Source organism: Mytilus edulis, chromosome 11 (assembly GCF_963676685.1).
Source record: "Mytilus edulis chromosome 11, xbMytEdul2.2, whole genome shotgun sequence".
In the NCBI taxonomy this organism is placed as follows: domain Eukaryota; kingdom Metazoa; phylum Mollusca; class Bivalvia; order Mytilida; family Mytilidae; genus Mytilus; species Mytilus edulis.
The window spans coordinates 42,120,582-42,143,234 of NC_092354.1; the positions used below are offsets into that span (position 1 = coordinate 42,120,582).

General features: G+C 30.9%; 1 protein-coding gene across 1 annotated transcript; it reads left to right on the top strand.

Moving 5' to 3' along the window:
- Positions 1 to 533: 533 nt before the first annotated feature.
- Positions 534 to 22,433, top strand: LOC139495607 (uncharacterized). The gene is made up of 8 exons (XM_071283891.1): positions 534 to 595; positions 7,749 to 7,843; positions 9,595 to 10,119; positions 10,940 to 12,177; positions 18,679 to 18,742; positions 19,587 to 19,697; positions 20,177 to 20,731; positions 21,618 to 22,433. The coding sequence occupies exons 2-8, from the start codon at positions 7,774 to 7,776 to the stop codon at positions 22,220 to 22,222; spliced, it is 3,168 nt and encodes a 1,055-aa protein (XP_071139992.1). The 5' UTR covers positions 534 to 595; positions 7,749 to 7,773; the 3' UTR covers positions 22,223 to 22,433.
- Positions 22,434 to 22,653: the final 220 nt, after the last annotated feature.

A 22,653-nucleotide genomic window follows, 5' to 3' on the forward strand; every position in this document is an offset into this window, starting at 1 on the left:
AACTATGTCAAGTGCAGGAATACACAGGTGCAATATTAATAGGTGTATTTTATCTTACCGATGTGATCCATTAAACAGAAAACAAAAGGAAGAACATAAGTGCGACTATTTTGTAATCATCGATATACACTGATAATTAATAGTTGACAATAAGGTTGCGAATTCCCACCTTCGACATATCGATTTGTTTTTCTGTTAACCTGTTAATATTCAATTTTAATGGCATATGTATACTAGTTAAATAATACTTTCAAACACACAGACATTCAAATCAATATTGTCAAGTGTGTATTCTCTCTTGTAAAGTAGTTTAAATGTCTTTATCTAAGTTATGAATTATTATCAGCAAATCATGTTAACTTCCTGTATTCGTAAATTATACCTTAAGTGATACTAAAACCGTATTATAGTTCAAAAGCAGGTAAGTTCGTGTCAATTTATCATTTTGTTATTTTTTGTTTCGAATCTTACTGATGAGGGTTTTGTTGGTAGGCAACAAAGCGAATCTTGCGTACAATAGCAAATCATGTTATCTTCCTGCATTCGAAAATTATACTTTAAGTGATACTTAAACCGTATTATAGTTCAAAAGCAGGTATGTTTATGTCAATTTATCATTTTGATATTTTTTGTTTCGAATATTACTGATGAGGGGTTTGTTGGTAGGCAACAATGCGAATCTTGCGTACAATTGTTTTATCATGGTGTCGATGATGAATTTATTTGCATTAATCTGTTAAAAATAATTATAGATACAAAGAATTAATCAATCTTCAAAAAAATATTTAATCAACATGAGCTACACGTAGATAGCATATCTGTAAAAAAAAAACGAACGACATTAAAGTTAAGGGATAAACATTGGGTCAACTATAAAAATATGTCAACTGTATGTCAAATATTATATCAACTAGGGTTTAGATAAATTGAGATAAATAAGGGAACATTTTAAAGTCTTTACACAAACGTTATTAAAAAAAACTATCTCGATAGTGTGCCGACTACTTTTTATTTTGTCCATCTGCTGAGACATATAAAGGCGACTAAGCCTATTAATTAAAATCAAAAGAAGTAAAACAGAAATAAACCGTTTCAATGAAAGTTATCGACTTCTTTAAATCATTTAACGTCAGACTATGTCAGTGAATATTTGAAATAAAAAAATAATAATAATAAATGCTTTTTAATGGTCTTTCAGCAGTTTTTTTTCAATTATATGAACGATTAGCAAAGTTCTTGCATCTTAAAAAACTAAAACCAAACACGGATTACTACGGTGACATAACGGTCTACCTGCTTTTCATAACAAATATCTAGCTTTAAGTTTGATGTTGTTTATGTTCAACCTAATGCTGTTGTTTTAACTATACTAGTTCATCTTGAAGATGTATCTTACCTGTACTTTATCTGTATCATCATACACACCAGACTGCATTTCGCTAGTAAAATGAGGAAACATTTATATTTTTACATTAGATGGATTTATTAAATTCTGACAAAAACAAAAACTACATTTAACAAAATTTATAAAATATGTGTAATTCTATAAAATACCAATTAAAAGTGTTGCCATAATGGCCAAAATTGACGAGTGCATAATAATGCATTATTTCATTTGAAATAAAATTATATTTTTAAAATCGACAAACATTCAAATTTAAAACTCTGATGGATATAACAAGTTGTTGAAAGCCGATTAAATTTGAAACTGCGTACAATTGCTGCTATAAAAGAGGGACGAAAGATACCAAAGGGACAGTTAAACTCATAAATCTAAAACAAACTGACAACGCCATGGCTAAAACTGAAAAAGACAAACAGAAAAACAATAGTACACACGACACAACATAGAAAACTAAAGAATAAACAACACGAACCCCACCAAAAACTAGGGGTGATCTCGGGTGCTCCGGAAGGGTAAGCAGATCCTGCTCCACATGTGGCACCCGTCGTGTTGCTTATGTGATTACAAATCTGGTAAATAGTCTAATTCGGTAGGTCACATTCATGAAAGGGAATAAATGTCAAAGTGTCAAGTTGCTCGCCGTGCCTCAATCCCTTTATCAGAAAAATACAGAAAAAAAATGTTTTGAGCTTCCTCAATGGTGTTTTTATAACGAAGAAGCTTCTGTTCATATTGATAACCATCCTTTGCAAATTAAAATTATGAGAACTGACACAAACCTGTCTGAATATTCAGTGTATGTAAAGTGCGGATCCTAAAATATCATTTTCGCTGTATATGCCATAAATTTCTGATGTAGAATGATAAATAAACAGACGATTTATTTTTTATTTTTGAAGAAAATGAAGAAAATTAGTTACAATGTATATATGTTTAGAAATAAATAATACTAATGAGACAATGTAAGAGATGCGAACGGGGTTTTATCGCGCCTAAAACCATCCAGCTGTGAAATATATACCGAAATAGGTGAATATTTAGGACATTTCACGAACAGATCGTGCAGGTGATTTAAAACTAGCAGGCAAGATGTTGTTGCAGAAAAGTATTTATTTCAACACAATGATTAAAGTTGAATAAGGTAGAATAGGTTTTGTCATTCAGTTTCTTCATATTGAACTAAATTCCACTATGATGTTTCTTATTGCGAGTCATATTTACTGTCGAATAATGATACTATACTTTCATTTTCACTGTAGAGAGATTCATTAGTATTGTATATGCGGTGCATTTTCACTATATGAATTTTAATTTTATTAAAGTTCTAATTTAGCCGACTTGCTCAAACAATAGATAAAGTACGAGAAGGATTTGATAAAATTTAATTTGATGAGGAAAGTTTGATTTAACACTCAAATAAATTCAATAGAAATAACATTTATTACAAATGTATTCCATTTAATTTCTTATAAATCGTAGGGATCTTTATCCTTGGTTTTATTTATCCATTTCCATGACGCTTCATCACTAATTACGTACATCTTGATATAGATTAAACCGTTGGTTTTCCCGTTTGAATGGTTTTACACTGGGGCTCTTTATAACTTGCTGTTCGGTGTGAGCCAGGACTCCGTGTTGAAGACCGTATTTTGACCTATCTATAAAAAAAATAGAGAATGGAAATGGGGAATTGTCAAAGAGACAACAACCCAACCAAAGAGCAGATAACAGCCGAAGACCACCCATGAGTCTTCAATGACATTTGTCCTTTTGCATTATACATGTTATAAGGATTGTCTGTTAGGAATACTGGCGAAGTTTGACTTTTAATAATCCAATACCACCGTATATACTATGGCGTTTGTAATATCTTCATATTGAAAAAATAAAAAATCTTTTTGATCTCTTCGAAGTAAAATGATTCTTTCTCTTTCTCTTGATGTCTCAGAAAATAATGTTGGATGTTTCAATTTGAAATTATTAAGCCAGTTGCATCAAGTATACATTAATTACATTCCCCTTGATTTTAGTACAATTTTTTGAGTTGACATTTCGTTTAAAGTATGACAAAGCTAGTTAGGAATACTACGAAGTTTGACTTTTAATAATCCAATACCACCGTATATGCTATGGCGTTTGTAATATCTTCATATTGAAAAAATAAAAAATCTTTTTGATCTCTTCGAAGTAAAATGATTCTTTCTCTTTCTCTTGATGTCTCAGAAAATAATGTGGGGTGTTTCAATTTGAAATTATTAAGCCAGTTGCATCAAGTATACATTAATTACATTCCCGTTGATTTTAGTACAATTTTTTGAGTTGACGTTTCGTTTAAAGTATGACAAAGCTAGTTTGCACATTCAGATGTAGGTATTCGCAATATTAGATCAAAATAAAATAATGAAGTAAATCCTAAAATTTAATCGCATGACTGATTTTAAGTAACTGTTGAAAAAAACATGTATACTACTCATGTTTATATGAGATCTTGCCCCGAGCTGATAGTGTGAGCCAAAATGTGTTCCTGTGAAAAAAGATTCGGTGGAAAATATGTTCTGGGAGAACTTTTTTCACAGACAATTTCTATATAGTTTATTACATCTCTATAAAATAAGTTCCACACTTTACCTGGTTTAAAAAGTACCGGTTTGGTGAAATATGTTCCATATCTAGTGAAATGAGTTCTGGATTTATGAGATTTGATCCTTACCTGATGAAATAAGTTCTGGTTTTGTGAGATTTTTTCCTCACCTGTTAAAACAAGGTCCTTATCTGTGAAATATGTTCCACTGGTTAAACAGGTATCTTATATACTGAGCATTTGTCATCAGTCAGTTTAAAGTTATCATTCAAGTACATTATGAAAATAAGTATTATATTAATTGTACACTAAATAAAAAGTGTAAATCATCAAATTTTACAGTGCTGGAACATGTTTTCTGTGATATAAATTCCAGTGGAACATATTTCCTATGAAATGAATGAGGAGTTTGTATTTCAATTTAGAAATATCATTAATACTAAAGTCACCAATTAAGTTTTTTCATTTGTTGCAAGTCCATTTAACACATAAATCTACAATAAAAATTCCTCGCATCTTCGAAAATTCTACATCAGAAATGATTGCACTAATAGTGATAATTCATCGCATCTATAGTTAAAAAGGATCGCTTTCAAGAATTGATATGCTATATTACGTAGCTTTTATAACACTTATTTGAACTTTAATGCTGTTTTTGTACATTAAAAAGACATACCACAAGGAAAATATGTTGAAACTTGCCTCCAAATCAATTATTTTGGCATTTTCGAAACGTAAACAAATACAGTTTTCCCATAATCCTTTATTCTACAATAGACATACTCGCATATGATAGTGAAAATGACCTAGCTGGATTCGCACTTTATATACACTGATATTTATATTGCAAAAAGTACATTTACTACGATAGTTGTTTTTCGTTTATCCCTTTGGTTATTAAAATATAACGTTTGTTTTAGGGACGATTACCCCTTTTAAAAAATAATCATGGAGTGTATTTTTGTAAGCAATGTGTTCAACGGTAAAATACTCCACCCCCTAAAGTAAAATAATAATTTATAAAAAAAACATTAATATCCTTTTTTATTATTTCACTTTTCCATGTTTTGTGATCATTAAGGTAGATCATAAGTAAAAACTGTTTCAGACAGAACTTTCATAGAATTTTCCAAAATGAAGATTTTACTATGCTTTTTTCAAAAATATGATAAAAATTATGGGTCACCTTGCTATTTTCCCAGCTATGCGTCATTGAAAATTGCGTAAATTTGATAAGATTGTTTATAAAAAAAAAACATTTGTGTGCATAAAAAAATTCTATGAGAGAATTTTGAAATAAATTGTGAGAAGATAGGTTTTATTATATATTTTAAGAAAAAAAAAGAAAAAATGTTTTCTTGCTACAAGTGAATATAAAAAAAAATCTCTTATTATTCCAGTATAAATTTTTACTAAAAGAGTTATTTTACTTAAGTAGGTACCTAACACTTTAACTAAAATTAATTTGGCTCGTTTAATTTTCTTAAAAATTTGACAAAGTATTTACTTTGACCCTTTTACAAAAATATAAAAATTTCAAAAAATCTGAACCAACCGTTTTATCAGAAAAATTACACTGGTTATATAGCAGTTTGACAAACTCTTATTTTGATCATTGAGAAGCTTAATATACCCTTAACAACACAACGTAATTAAAACGTTTAGCTGATTTTACAGAGTTATCTCCCTGTAGTGTTAGGTACCACCTTAAATGGCTCATTTGGAAAAATAAATATTCTGAAACCCCAAAAAATGATATTTGTTTAAATATTTTGAATAATACAAAAAATCACAAAGTGTTCAAAATAAAACAGCCTAACCATTAAATTGCAAATATGTCTCCAAATTTGCAAATTTTGGCAAATAACTAGACCGAATTTGTACTGGGATTGTACGATCTAAGATGGCGGTATACCAGGAAATCTACCTTAAATCTATAAACATTTCATCATTATTTTTATTTAAGGTCCAACATATATATTTCGGTAATGTATGAAAACATAATTAATGTAACATTTAAGACGCGATTTATATTCTAAAATCATTAAAATTATTGATTTTGACTCTTATATTTAATCTTATGTCAAGGTGAATTAAGGGGGCTCGCGGGTCTAAATTATTTTTTTTATTTAATATAGGATTTCGCTATATTTTTCTATAAATAAACTTTATCTTATACTTAATAGAAAAATGAAAAAAAAATGGGATCACCGTATTCATTTACGCTCACAATCTGCCTTCGAAAGAAGCATACATTTTTGTTAATGTCCATTTTTTCTGTTGAACTAATAGGAGAAATAGCGATATTATCGAAATAAAAAAAGAACTAAATTACAGAAATCGCTTAAATTTTACAATTATTTAGTTTATGTACAGCTAATTCGAAAACAACAATAAAAAATATAGGTCACCGATGAGTTAAAAAAAGATATTTCAATTTTAATGCCAAAAAAATGGCATTTTTGCACCAAAGGGAGATAATTTGGAGCGTTTCCAATAATATCTAAATTTTAAAAGTCACCTGAGGACAACTCGTATTGATTTTTTGGAATGATTTTTGTACTACATGATGAAGTAATAACTACTAAAGGTAGTTAATAAATTTGTAATGAAAAATAAATGTTTGATTTTTTACTGAAAATTTTATACTCTCGAGCCTCCCCAAAAACATCGTTTTTGTATTTTGTGAATAGGATGTATAGCCTTTTTCCAAACACCTTAATAGTGACCGCGGAATGAAAATATGGTCAAATGCGGCGTTCTCGACATGAGGAATAAAATGCTTCCAAACGCGTGCGGGAATAAAATTTACAACATCAGTGTTGACAGGTTTTAATGATTCAGTAGCTAGACTGCTTAGATCATTCGGCCACCTAGGCCCGTTGTTACAATCCAGTATCACCACCTAAATGGCATGAAAATACGGATTTTTTGTATTATTAAAATTTGCTGTTACAAAATGTTAGAAATTATTATAAATTAGGGAATGTATCTCCCTCATGCAAAGCTCTGATTCCTTTCACGGATTTGCTTATACTTTTTGTACCTTTTAGATTATAGCTCTTCATCTTTTATATAAGCTTTGGATTTCAAATATTTTGGCTACGAGCATCACTGAAGAGACATGTATTGTCGAAATGCGCATCTGGTGCAGGAAAATTGGTACCGTTAAAATTATTATTGACACTGTTATACTTGTATTAAATACAAACTAAAAAAAACAACATCCAGTAATGACTTTGCAATAAAAAAAAATTGAAAAAACCGTAATTTTACATAGAGTACAGCGAATCTTTTTGAGAACAAATGTTATTACATAATATTTTCAAGTAAAATATATATTTAATATCATTGTTGAAACTGAAACTTAACAGTATAAAAGGCTCACGCAACAAACCGGCGGAGTTAAACGTTTGAATTGTGTACAGTAGCTGCTCAAAATGGATTCAGTACAAACTATGACTGTGTTAACAAGGTACAGATTTTGACTGATCCTCCCTAGAAAAGATCCTGACAGTCAAACCTTCTATCAATTTCAACAGATCTACTATCGAACCGTATTTTACTTTGCTTTTATAGTACAGTTATAACTGTCTTGCTAAGAACTCACTACGACAGTTCTTCATTTGAATAGTGTTAGTAGGAAACTGTTTAGGTTAAGTATTCTTACAGTTTCTTAAGAGCAGTTACATACTGAAAACTACATCATCAATGTTTCAGATATGTCATTTTGTAAATACAGTATTTATGTTTTTATTGCAGTTTATGAGGGTTTATCTCGTGTAAAATGCTTGGGATGGATATGCGTCTCATTTTATTTGTGTTGAGTTTTCTAACCGCCGTTTTGACAATTACAGGTATGGAAATTATATGTCTACATAACATTTTTTTTTATAATTTTGATGTACTTTCAATTTACTCAATAAGTTTATGAATAAATATAGAACACGACATAGGTGGGTACCTCAATTCAGTCAAACGAAAAACACATTTTTGCAAATATAAAAGTAATGAAAAGGAAATCACACAAAAACATTGCACAGATAGCTAATTGAAAATATTATCGTTTCGAGCCTAATCTCACATCAGGGTGAAACTGTATTCTTTGAAAAAGTAAACAATCATTTACATAATCATTAGAAACCGTAGAAGAGACAATAAGAATCTTTCAGTAAAAAATAGACAACTATTACACGGTTATTTGGGGAAACACTCTTTAATCGTTGATTATTAACTTCAAGCTCTTCCATCAAAATATAAGTATGGAAATATCAAACATTGTTAACGTACGAAAACAGAGAGCCTGCTATGTTGCCTACATCAAAGTGACTTTTACCATTCATATTCAACAATCGACTAAAAAGATTAGCTCGACCTGATTTTTCACAAATATGAAAAAAACCCGTCTTTTGTTTGTATTACTGTTTATTTTGTTTTTTTTTCGCTGTGTTATAATTTGCTATTAATAATTAGATTCATCCATCTTTCAAATTTTCTATATCTTCTGTATGTTTAAAATGATGCCCGCGAAAACGTGGCAAGTGTGAAGGAAAGAGTTTTTAAATTGCGCTGGCAGTACGTAGATTCAGCATGCAAAAAGGCGTTTCAGACACGGATCGATAACGGTCTCCGAATTTGGTTATTCTTTTTAAATGTCGTTTTTCTGTGGTAAACATTTTTCAAAGACAAATTTAGGAATTAAAAAAAATTACATGTTTACGGCATATCACAACTATTTCCGATTTGTATGGTTTCAGAGGAGATTTGGCTCAATAAAACCGGTTTCTTTCTTTAGAAGTATAGACATTTGCGTCTCGCATCGAAGTTGCTATTCGTCGTTTAATAACAAACCGTTTTGAAAGAAATATGACATAATTTAGATAGTATTTAAATGTGTTAACATGGCAACAATTTAACATATAAACTATGCAACAAAACACACAAAAGTAAGTCATATGTGACGGTGCACGATCAAAAGACCTGCTTGGAAATGAGAAAGGCCAATCATACATATCAAATCCCATTGACTTACAATATACTATAAAATTAATAATGGAAATTGTTAATATGTCAAAGAGCAAACAATCAGACCAAAGAGCATTCTACAACATGTACAACCGAAGGACACCAATTGGTCTTCAACGAAGCAGGAAAATCCCGGAGTTAGTCCTCGTCTGGTCCCTAGATAAAAATGTATACTAGTTCAGTGTAAAAGGACGTACATTGTTTCACTATTTCACAATAACCTGTCCCTAAACACGAATATGAAAGTAATATATACAAAAGATACAGTGTCAATTTACACTTCTGACAGCCGGGCTTTATCATTATCATGGCAGCGAGACATGCTAATGCGTCTGCATATCAATTATGCTTGACGTACAATTAGTTCCTGTTGTTCATCTATGAAATTCAAATCCCCATTAATAAAATGGACGTGTCCACAACGATTCCTTGATGTAACTTTATTTCGAACACTCAAGCCAACAAAAATTAAGATATATCAAACGGCTCCTCCTTTGAACATGTATCTGTTAATATAAAGAAATATATCGTTTTAGTTGGAAAACTTTTTTAAAGAATGTTAATCAATTTGATCTCTATACAGTAGTGACTGACGGTAATTGGAGTCCTTGGTCAAATGTGACATCTTGTTCAACTACTTGTGCCATTGGATACATCATTAGAAATCGAACTTGTGATAATCCCCCTCCTGCAAATGGAGGAGCAAATTGTTCTGGTCAGTCTTCTGATACAGTATTGTGTAACGAAGGTAACTGCTCCAGTATTGATGGTAGCTGGGGACCATGGGGAAATTCAAGTGCTTGTTCGAAAACCTGTGGTGATGGTGAAATGGTCAGAAATCGGTCTTGCGACAACCCGGCACCCGAAAATGGAGGTTTATACTGTAATGGATCAAGCTTTGATATCAATACTTGCAACGAAGGAGCATGTCCAGTAATCAATGGCAGTTGGGGAGAATGGACAAATTACAGCGACTGCACAGTTAGTTGTGAAGGAGGCATTCAGACAAGGTTGAGGTTATGTGACAGTCCTTCTCCAGAAAATGGTGGATTAGATTGCAATGGATCTGCATCACAAACCCGACCTTGTAATATGGAGGATTGTCCAGGTAAAGCTATTGTAATTTTATCAACTTAAGTAATGGTGGATAAAAGCGAATATAAGGCCTTGCTGTTGTCTTAGTTGATAGATTATGTTGTATTCTTTATCAGTCATGAAAAAAAGTAAAATCACAAAAATACTGAACTTAGAGGAAAATCAATTCGGAAAGTCCATAATCACATGGCAAAATCAAATAACAAAACGTATCGACAAGAACTGTCATATTCCTGACTGGAAAGTAACAAAAAGACTGGGAATTTCATATCAATACAGGTGAAAAGCTGATAGAACTTACTAAAGCTCCTCGAATATCACTTATAGAAATAATTTTTATTTCAATTCAAAATTAAATGAAAATACCTAATTGTGTAGTAAATCACCAAAATCAATGACTGAGCAAGATATGTATTGTTTAGGGAGATTCAAAATTGGGTATCTAGAAATCTGAAGTGTTACTTATACTTTTCACGAAGTTCCCTATACACAATTACACTTGAGAACACACACTTAATTAATCTTATCCTTTTTACATGTCAACTACAAAAATCCAGAAAAATTAAAAGAAAGATTTCAAGAGATTTATTGAAAACGCTTTTTGCCAAAAGTGTTACAGTGTACGGCAAACCTTGATTTTTGGTCAACTGACCTCAATAATATAGATTTTCTAACGTTTTCGTCTTCAGACCAGTTGTAGCAATTAATACAAATCGAAGTGTTGCCGTTGAATGTTTGCGTGGCCTATGACTTTAACTTTATTGTAAATTTTGACAAAAGTATAAAGAACTGTACTTCAATATTATTTCCAAAACATACTTACTTGATTGCAGGCATGGACAATAAAGGAAAAGAATTTGTTTTGGGATTTATGCCAAACGCGGTTTTATCTGAGCTAAAGATATTCATAACAACAGACAGTGAAAACGATGTAAGAGTGGATATAACCACGCCCTTATTCAATCCATCATTCTCTGTTTCCTCGATCGTTCGAAAAGGTACTGTGAAGAAAGTATCAGTTGACCAATCGATTACAGGTTCTCCTGGGAATATTGGTAAAAAGGGTATTTCTATTACTGCTGATGATGATATAATTGTTTATGCTATAAATAAAAAATACGCAACCACAGATGCATTTCTCGTTTTGCCAGTTGATACATTAGGGCAGGAATACTATGTTGTTTCATGGCAAATGAACTCAGCTTTCATGATAATTGGTACTGATGACAATACTGAGGTTAGAATTAAGTTTGGCAAGGAGTGTCCATCTCTCGTGGTTAATGGAATACCATTTGGTCCAAGAACAACATTAACTATATCTATAAATAAATTTGAAACGTTTTTTATTACATCAAGATCAGGGGATTTTACTGGAACACATATATTTTCTAATAAACCAGTTGCTGTATTAGGAGGAAGTGTTTGCGCAAGTATTGGACAAGGAGCGTGTGATCATTTAGTTCAGCAAATGTTGCCAATCGAAAAATGGGGAAAGGAGTTTGTCACCATTGGAATGCCAAATTGCAATTCTCGCGATACCTATAGAATTGTTGCTAGTCAAGGTAGTACAGTTGTGAACATATCTGGGAGAAACCCTGTAAACCTGCAGGAATCTGGTGACTTCTTTACATTTAATTTAAATGACCACTCATCGAAAACAGTTTCCGCAGATAAATACATAGCTCTAACCTTATTTGCGAATGGTGGATGTAAAGGCAATCTAGGAGACCCAGCAATGATACTAATTCCTCCCATTCAACAATACTCATCGAATTACACTTTTTCTACAGTATCACTCGATGGTGACGATTTTATTAATTCTGTTGTATTAGTAATTTCAGACAATTTTAAAAGTGGTCTTCGATTTGACAACAAACCTTTACTCGCTACTACTTGGGATGGCGTAGAGGGCAGAAACGACATTAAGTACACTGATTTTATCATTTCAAGTGGAGCACATTATGTGTCCCATATAAATCCCATGGTTACGTTCCTTGCAGTGTCTACCGGAATACAAAAGTACAACTCATATGGATATCCCGCAGGACTAAATTTCCGGTCTACGGTACAGGTAACATTTACTATATAGCTACATACAATGTGCATAATTCTTATTTTACATGTAATTATCTGTATGACTATGGTATTGTTGTATATACATTGTAAGTAGAATACCGTAGCGGTAACCGTCAAGAAATATCAACCCAACAAAATAAAACACGTCTACAAATCAATAAACGTTTTCAGCATAGGACAGTCGTCTTCAGATACAACGTGTCAAGTCCTCCATTGCTTCGGAAACATATTTCATGGAAGTGAAGAGAGATAATTTACGCTAAAATAGAAATACATTTAAAGAATAACGAGAAGGGAACAACTAAAACATATGACTTGATAAAGGCTACGAGTTCGAATTGGTTTGCAAAGGAAATCCAAAACATATTTGGGAAAAAAAAAACAGTTATGTAAAACATTTTTGATTTAGTACAGCTAAGACATAAAAAAAGGAACTAGTTTATTATTTTTCGAATTATTTTTATGTCAATATTTATCAACTTTGTTTTGATTTTTGTTTCTACCAAAACGACATTCTCATAGTTATCATCAGCCTAAAAAAAATTCTACACATATATATATTTACAGTAGCTGTTTGTGCAGTCAAACTGTATTGACTGTATATCATCTGGTTTATGAGTGTGCTTCATTTTAGTGTTGTGTTTCTGTTGTGTCGCAGCTCTCCTCTTATATTTGATGTGTTTCCCTCAGTTTTGTTTGTAACCCGGATTTGTGTTTTTTTCTCAATCGATTAATGAATTTCGAACATCGGTATACTACTGTTGCCTTTATCTATGACGTTGGCAATGCATTTTTGCAGAGCTTTCTTATGACGTCAAATAATTCGCTAAAGTTTTTCGTCGTCTGATCCACATTAAAAATAGTACCAACAATATATTTCGTTTAGAACAGTTTAATGAAGTGCAGTTTATAAACAATAATATTACATTGTCTCGAAATACATTTGTTTGTAATCGGCTAAAATAGAATAAAATTATCGACAAAGCTACTAGTTTATCTGTTTCAAAACCTTGGTCAAATTAAATTTATATTTCATTACAATCATGAAAATGTATGATTATATTTATTAAGTTGTAAATTATGATTTTATAATTTTAAAAAATAAAGTGTTGTACACAATAGTAAAAAAAAAGAAAAAAAAATGTCTTCTGTTCAAATACATAACAAATAATCAGATTTTAATAATTCATAAATGATTTATACTTGCATCTAGACTAATAAATGCACATAAGTATATTTGAGTTGTGATATAATTGTATCAATTGGAAGTTGTTATCCGTTCTGTGTATGTTGGCGTTTGCCTTTGTTGTTGTTCGTTGATAATGTTGTTTCGTTGTTTTCCTCTTATATTTTATGCGATTTTCTCGGTTTAATTAGTTTACCCGGATATTATTGCTTCATCAAATTATGAATATTGAACTATGTATACATTGGTATTATAACTTTATTTGTCACGAAAACCATGATGTCGGTCGAGTTTTTTTTTTATTGCAATCACCACGTTAAAACATGTTAGTGAAAGAAATGCAATGCGTGTGTACGACTTGCCATAAATGAAAGAAAGTATATAAATTAATCTTATTATTTCGACTGATTTTAACAGATAATTTTCATTGAAAAATGAAGTTTGTTGCACTTTAATTTTTGGCTAACTCGGCTGTGGATTTTTATGTGCTGGTTCAGGTTGTTTGATGTAATATATCCGTTTTTATTCTAAATTTAGTCATCACTTCGGTTTTGTCATGTATATCTACTATGTAATCATTTTTTTTTTTATAAATTTACTGTTTGCAAAAGTATAATTATTCTACAGACAAGTAATAAGGATGTCTCATCCCAGGCAGAAAACCCTTTCCGCGTCTGGCGTATTAAATTTTAAAACTGGTACCTTTAGTTAGCTATTATTCGTGTGTGTTTCTGCCCTATATGTTCTCCCTTTTATTTGTATTGTAGTCCTGTCATGTAATGTTGTCATTTGTATATTATATTTAACATTGCCATAAAAGCGGGAGGTTTGGCATGCCACAAAACCAGGTTCAACCCACCATTTCTGTGTTAAAATGTCTTGTACCAAGTCGGGAAAATGGCCATTGTTATATTATAGTTCGTTTCTGTGTGTGTTACATTTTAAGGTTGTGTTTCTGTTGTTTCGTAGTTCTTTTATTTGATGTGTTTCCGTCAGTTTTAGTTGAAACCCGGATTTGTTTTCTTCTCAATTGATTTATGAATTTCCAGCAGCGGTATACTACTGTTGCATTTATTTATGGTTTCTTTTAAGTTTACTAAAAGTTATCTGTGCATAAATCTTTTTTGTTTGATACATATTATGTTTTTGAGGGTTTCATCTGTTTATTATTTATGTTTTGTTCCAATTGTACTTTCCGTAACAACCCTTACACCGTGCTAATATTTCACAACCTGAGACTTGAACATAGTCAGTGGTCTATGATTTTCATTAAATTTGGAAAATAAACAGATTCAAGTATGCACAGTATACATGAAATTGTTACTAGTCAATTTTGAACTAAGTTTAAAGTAACTTTTGATTTCCCACTAAATTGAAACGACTTACTATTGTTTTACACATATACATTTAAGGACTGTAACAAAGAAGCTGAAAACAACACTGGAACTGGTGGATCATCTTGCGACTTAGGATTAGGTATTTGAAAGTATTACATGTATTTGTTTTAATATGTTTAGTAATTGACATTAAGATATCTTTTTTTATCTTTAAAGAGTAAGGTATACAGGAGGAGACAAGTTGTTTCTTCAGAGAGTCTGACAATTTTAAAGACTTTCCTGTCTCTCATCATAATACCGCTTGACATTCAATTTAATAATGAGACTTAAAAAAACTAATTAGGAAAGGTATTTTTAATGTTGGAATATATATTCAACTTATACTCTAGTAATCTTCCAATATTAGGCAACACATGCTGACCCTGCTATTATATTATGTGCTTAAGTGTTGTACTGTAAGATTTATTCTTATTTTCTACGTGTTCATAGCATAGTTTCGATTTGTTAGAAAGTAAACTTGATATAGCCAGAATTAAAGATTTAAATGTCCCCATGTTGTTGGTACCACTATAACAGTACATTCGACGATTAATTATCTGATGATCGTGTGTGGCTTACTTTGTTTATGTTTTTTTTTCTATTTTCTATTTCATATGTTCTGTAGAGCATAAGTTGTGTTGGTTAAACAACCAACTAAAATTTATTGCTCACTAGTAACATAAATACACTCAACTAATTTTGCTCAAACGATCTATTCCAAACTCTTAACTTTTGTTATTAATATTTTAGAAAGGCGTTTATTTACATGAGCTTTCTTTAAGTTACAGTGAACAATTTTCGTTCGGTTCTTTATATTTTTCCGTTAATTTAAATATGGTTATGAACGCTTGAATCGATATAGTCTTACAATAGATTGTGTATTACATGATTACAATTCAAACATAAGTCTTTATTAGTTTTTAAATACAACATTGGATTTCAGACCCATGCAAAGATGTACATTGTTTAAACAATGGTACTTGTTCTCCCCTTGGATGGACAGGATACGAATGTAAATGTCAAGTACCTTTCTATGGGCCAGTATGCGAGTTAGGTAGGTTTACATTTATGACAAATATTTTTATATTCATTCCGACGGATCATTTGTCTATTTTTGCAATGTCGTACAGGTCTGCTTCTAAGCTGTTTTGCAGAATTTTTTAAAATTTTGATTGTATTTTATCTTCATGATTTGTATTCAATTTCTTTATTTGAATAAGTAAGGGTGAACATGGACTTGTCAAACCTGAACATTATTCATAATTTCTTAAATTATCTCAAGTAACTGAAGAATCTACTGTTTTAGTCAATATCTTAAGAATATAAGATCTTAAGAAAAAGATATAAAAAAATAAATTGTGGTAAATCTATTCAATTAAATTCATTTGGATGAACTTTAAGCATTGTACTACTGTCTTTCATGTAACACATAACAAAGACAAAAAACAGTATTATCCTCAAAATTGCAAGAGATGTTACGATGTTACAAATCAATAAACGTTTTCAGCATAGGACAGTCGTCTTCAGATACAACGTGTCAAGTCCTCCATTGCTTCGGAAACATATTTCATGGAAGTGAAGAGAGATAATTTACGCTAAAATAGAAATACATTTAAAGAATAACGAGAAGGGAACAACTAAAACATATGACTTGATAAAGGCTACGAGTTCGAATTGGTTTGCAAAGGAAATCCAAAACATATTTGGGAAAAAAAAAACAGTTATGTAAAACATTTTTGATTTAGTACAGCTAAGACATAAAAAAAGGAACTAGTTTATTATTTTTCGAATTATTTTTATGTCAATATTTATCAACTTTGTTTTGATTTTTGTTTCTACCAAAACGACATTCTCATAGTTATCATCAGCCTAAAAAAAATTCTACACATATATATATTTACAGTAGCTGTTTGTGCAGTCAAACTGTATTGACTGTATATCATCTGGTTTATGAGTGTGCTTCATTTTAGTGTTGTGTTTCTGTTGTGTCGCAGCTCTCCTCTTATATTTGATGTGTTTCCCTCAGTTTTGTTTGTAACCCGGATTTGTGTTTTTTTCTCAATCGATTAATGAATTTCGAACATCGGTATACTACTGTTGCCTTTATCTATGACGTTGGCAATGCATTTTTGCAGAGCTTTCTTATGACGTCAAATAATTCGCTAAAGTTTTTCGTCGTCTGATCCACATTAAAAATAGTACCAACAATATATTTCGTTTAGAACAGTTTAATGAAGTGCAGTTTATAAACAATAATATTACATTGTCTCGAAATACATTTGTTTGTAATCGGCTAAAATAGAATAAAATTATCGACAAAGCTACTAGTTTATCTGTTTCAAAACCTTGGTCAAATTAAATTTATATTTCATTACAATCATGAAAATGTATGATTATATTTATTAAGTTGTAAATTATGATTTTATAATTTTAAAAAATAAAGTGTTGTACACAATAGTAAAAAAAAAGAAAAAAAAATGTCTTCTGTTCAAATACATAACAAATAATCAGATTTTAATAATTCATAAATGATTTATACTTGCATCTAGACTAATAAATGCACATAAGTATATTTGAGTTGTGATATAATTGTATCAATTGGAAGTTGTTATCCGTTCTGTGTATGTTGGCGTTTGCCTTTGTTGTTGTTCGTTGATAATGTTGTTTCGTTGTTTTCCTCTTATATTTTATGCGATTTTCTCGGTTTAATTAGTTTACCCGGATATTATTGCTTCATCAAATTATGAATATTGAACTATGTATACATTGGTATTATAACTTTATTTGTCACGAAAACCATGATGTCGGTCGAGTTTTTTTTTTATTGCAATCACCACGTTAAAACATGTTAGTGAAAGAAATGCAATGCGTGTGTACGACTTGCCATAAATGAAAGAAAGTATATAAATTAATCTTATTATTTCGACTGATTTTAACAGATAATTTTCATTGAAAAATGAAGTTTGTTGCACTTTAATTTTTGGCTAACTCGGCTGTGGATTTTTATGTGCTGGTTCAGGTTGTTTGATGTAATATATCCGTTTTTATTCTAAATTTAGTCATCACTTCGGTTTTGTCATGTATATCTACTATGTAATCATTTTTTTTTTTATAAATTTACTGTTTGCAAAAGTATAATTATTCTACAGACAAGTAATAAGGATGTCTCATCCCAGGCAGAAAACCCTTTCCGCGTCTGGCGTATTAAATTTTAAAACTGGTACCTTTAGTTAGCTATTATTCGTGTGTGTTTCTGCCCTATATGTTCTCCCTTTTATTTGTATTGTAGTCCTGTCATGTAATGTTGTCATTTGTATATTATATTTAACATTGCCATAAAAGCGGGAGGTTTGGCATGCCACAAAACCAGGTTCAACCCACCATTTCTGTGTTAAAATGTCTTGTACCAAGTCGGGAAAATGGCCATTGTTATATTATAGTTCGTTTCTGTGTGTGTTACATTTTAAGGTTGTGTTTCTGTTGTTTCGTAGTTCTTTTATTTGATGTGTTTCCGTCAGTTTTAGTTGAAACCCGGATTTGTTTTCTTCTCAATTGATTTATGAATTTCCAGCAGCGGTATACTACTGTTGCATTTATTTATGGTTTCTTTTAAGTTTACTAAAAGTTATCTGTGCATAAATCTTTTTTGTTTGATACATATTATGTTTTTGAGGGTTTCATCTGTTTATTATTTATGTTTTGTTCCAATTGTACTTTCCGTAACAACCCTTACACCGTGCTAATATTTCACAACCTGAGACTTGAACATAGTCAGTGGTCTATGATTTTCATTAAATTTGGAAAATAAACAGATTCAAGTATGCACAGTATACATGAAATTGTTACTAGTCAATTTTGAACTAAGTTTAAAGTAACTTTTGATTTCCCACTAAATTGAAACGACTTACTATTGTTTTACACATATACATTTAAGGACTGTAACAAAGAAGCTGAAAACAACACTGGAACTGGTGGATCATCTTGCGACTTAGGATTAGGTATTTGAAAGTATTACATGTATTTGTTTTAATATGTTTAGTAATTGACATTAAGATATCTTTTTTTATCTTTAAAGAGTAAGGTATACAGGAGGAGACAAGTTGTTTCTTCAGAGAGTCTGACAATTTTAAAGACTTTCCTGTCTCTCATCATAATACCGCTTGACATTCAATTTAATAATGAGACTTAAAAAAACTAATTAGGAAAGGTATTTTTAATGTTGGAATATATATTCAACTTATACTCTAGTAATCTTCCAATATTAGGCAACACATGCTGACCCTGCTATTATATTATGTGCTTAAGTGTTGTACTGTAAGATTTATTCTTATTTTCTACGTGTTCATAGCATAGTTTCGATTTGTTAGAAAGTAAACTTGATATAGCCAGAATTAAAGATTTAAATGTCCCCATGTTGTTGGTACCACTATAACAGTACATTCGACGATTAATTATCTGATGATCGTGTGTGGCTTACTTTGTTTATGTTTTTTTTTTCTATTTTCTATTTCATATGTTCTGTAGAGCATAAGTTGTGTTGGTTAAACAACCAACTAAAATTTATTGCTCACTAGTAACATAAATACACTCAACTAATTTTGCTCAAACGATCTATTCCAAACTCTTAACTTTTGTTATTAATATTTTAGAAAGGCGTTTATTTACATGAGCTTTCTTTAAGTTACAGTGAACAATTTTCGTTCGGTTCTTTATATTTTTCCGTTAATTTAAATATGGTTATGAACGCTTGAATCGATATAGTCTTACAATAGATTGTGTATTACATGATTACAATTCAAACATAAGTCTTTATTAGTTTTTAAATACAACATTGGATTTCAGACCCATGCAAAGATGTACATTGTTTAAACAATGGTACTTGTTCTCCCCTTGGATGGACAGGATACGAATGTAAATGTCAAGTACCTTTCTATGGGCCAGTATGCGAGTTAGGTAGGTTTACATTTATGACAAATATTTTTATATTCATTCCGACGGATCATTTGTCTATTTTTGCAATGTCGTACAGGTCTGCTTCTAAGCTGTTTTGCAGAATTTTTTAAAATTTTGATTGTATTTTATCTTCATGATTTGTATTCAATTTCTTTATTTGAATAAGTAAGGGTGAACATGGACTTGTCAAACCTGAACATTATTCATAATTTCTTAAATTATCTCAAGTAACTGAAGAATCTACTGTTTTAGTCAATATCTTAAGAATATAAGATCTTAAGAAAAAGATATAAAAAAATAAATTGTGGTAAATCTATTCAATTAAATTCATTTGGATGAACTTTAAGCATTGTACTACTGTCTTTCATGTAACACATAACAAAGACAAAAAACAGTATTATCCTCAAAATTGCAAGAGATGTTACGATTTATTTCAAATCACATTTGTATGTGTTTATAAATGATTATTTTCATTACAGATATGTGTAAACCATATCCATCGGACGTTGTATTTGTTATCGACAATTCGAGGAGTATGGGGAATGTGTATTTTGCGTTACAGAAAGAATATTTGATGAATTTGACAAAGGATTGGGTTATCGATGAAGAACATTTTCAAATTGCCATAATATCATTTTCCGATGCATCAATTGTCCAGTATGATTTTGGCATTATCAGTAATAATACAGATTTTTCGGATAAGTTATCAAATATCGGATTTAAAGGCAGTATTTCACAATTACACTTGGGTATTGCAGAAGGAGTAAATCTTTTAAGTAAAAGGGATCGTCGCATTCACTTAATGAAAGCCAAAAAATATCTCATAGTTATATCAGACGGTCTCCTGTCAACACCTCGTGACTTACAAGCAGTTACAAGTGAAGATATTGAAACCGATATTGTAGCCTTTGGGGAGGATGTTTCGCATTACTACCTGAGTAAAATTACTGGAAATATAACAGACGTTTTCCCACCAACCAGTGATCGACTGTGGTATCACATGATGGCTGATCTTATTCATCCATTCTGCAATGGTAAGAGCGTTGCAGATTCCACATACATGCTATATATAATCAAACTACAAACAATCAAGTGATATTTTATCACACTGTCCCCTTAATTAATGGAATTCGTGAATGTAGATTCTGTTAATTATAACAAAATGATATTGCTAACATGCACGCGGCATTTTGAATAAAATTAAAGACTGCTGGAGTCAAATTCCAAATAATATGCCCGGACAGCCATGCTGAATTGTCTTCTTTCAAATTGTAACCTTGTGAGCCAAACACGATTTAATTCATTTTAAATTTAAGGTCTAGTACAAAAAGGTAATTTTCGTAGTGTTTTATCATAGTAGTGTCCTGAATATATATGTGATATTGTCCACTGACATTTACTAAGGCGATATCAAACGATAATTGATCCGTGAATAGATATCATATCAACAATTTTTTATATTTACTGTTGGAATTTAGTCTTTTTGGCAGATAGTGTTTTCTATCATGCAACCAATTCTCTTCAAGATTCTAACGAACTAAAATTTAATTAATTTGTAAGCACAGAAAATGATAAAAAAAATTATTTGAAATAAGGTGAATTCCACATCTAAACGAGGTAAGACATTTACAAAATTTACTTTGAACAATACACAATTCTTAAACTCATTTAAAGAAGGATGAAGTCCATTAGAATTTTTTAAAACATCAAAATTAATCAATCATTGGAACGAATGGAAAACATCCGTTATAATTCTTGGTACAGGCATTTTTGTTTATATAATTTTGATAAACCGTGCACTTTAAGTTATTAATAAATCAGTTGTTAAATACATCAATCTTATTTTAAAGATAAATAAAATTATAAAAGTTCACTGATGGCATGGTAACTTTTTAAACGTACGGTATCTTTTTTTTTCAGTTTGTCACGATTCAAATGAAACAGACGTGTTGATTGTAGTAGATGTTTCACGGGATATGGATACTACAGACTTAACAACCGTGATCCCTTCACTTATGATCAAACTGCTGAATATGATTGGCTTAGATAATGCTGATCTCCGATTATCGTTAGTAAACTTCGCCGATCAAGTTGATGTCAGATTCTTAAACCAGAGCTATTCAAATGAAACACATTCCCGTACAATACAGAGAATGTCTTATTTACCCCGCGAAAATACAAAAGTTTCAAATTTTAGTGACATACTTGGTCATGTGGTCAATTTATCGAACGATACAGACAATGGAGCTAGATTTTCTGCTAAAAAGATAATTTTATTTATTTCGGAATTCAAATTTGATATTGATGAGAAATCAAAAGATAGAATTAGCAAGCTAATGAGTAATTACACGGAGATTTTCACAATTGGTTTGAATTTAGAGGAAGAATCTTTTCAAAATATGTTAGACATTTCATCTTCGTCCTTTCATGTAGGAACAGTTGGTGACATGTTTGCTAACCAGATTGACACTTTCCTTGAAGCTTTTGTTAATCAACTATCATATTTAAAATGCAATATCAATTAACCATTAGACATTGCAAGTTATAGTATAAGCTATTTGCCGATACGACTCGTTTAAATTGTGTGTTTATTTTCATAATGCGATTTCTGTATATACTTAACATTAGATCATAATTCTGACATACATACTTGTATAGAGAAAACATTTAATTGACAAAACATTGTTCAAACATATTTTTTTCTAATAATCCCATTAGATGTCGTTAACAGAAAAATAGTGACGTATGCATTGGGCATTTAAATAGAGGTACCTTCGTAGTCTCCTTTCAAGCAGTAAAAACCTTGCAAAAGTGAACGTCCTTTTTGAGATGTGGGAATACATTCGATGCAAGTCCTTTCAATATGGAAACGTTTTTTACGATACTTCGTGTAGAGAGCTAAAGTGTTGCATTATCGAAAGGTGCTAGAACATTTGCATCAATTTATTTGAGAAGG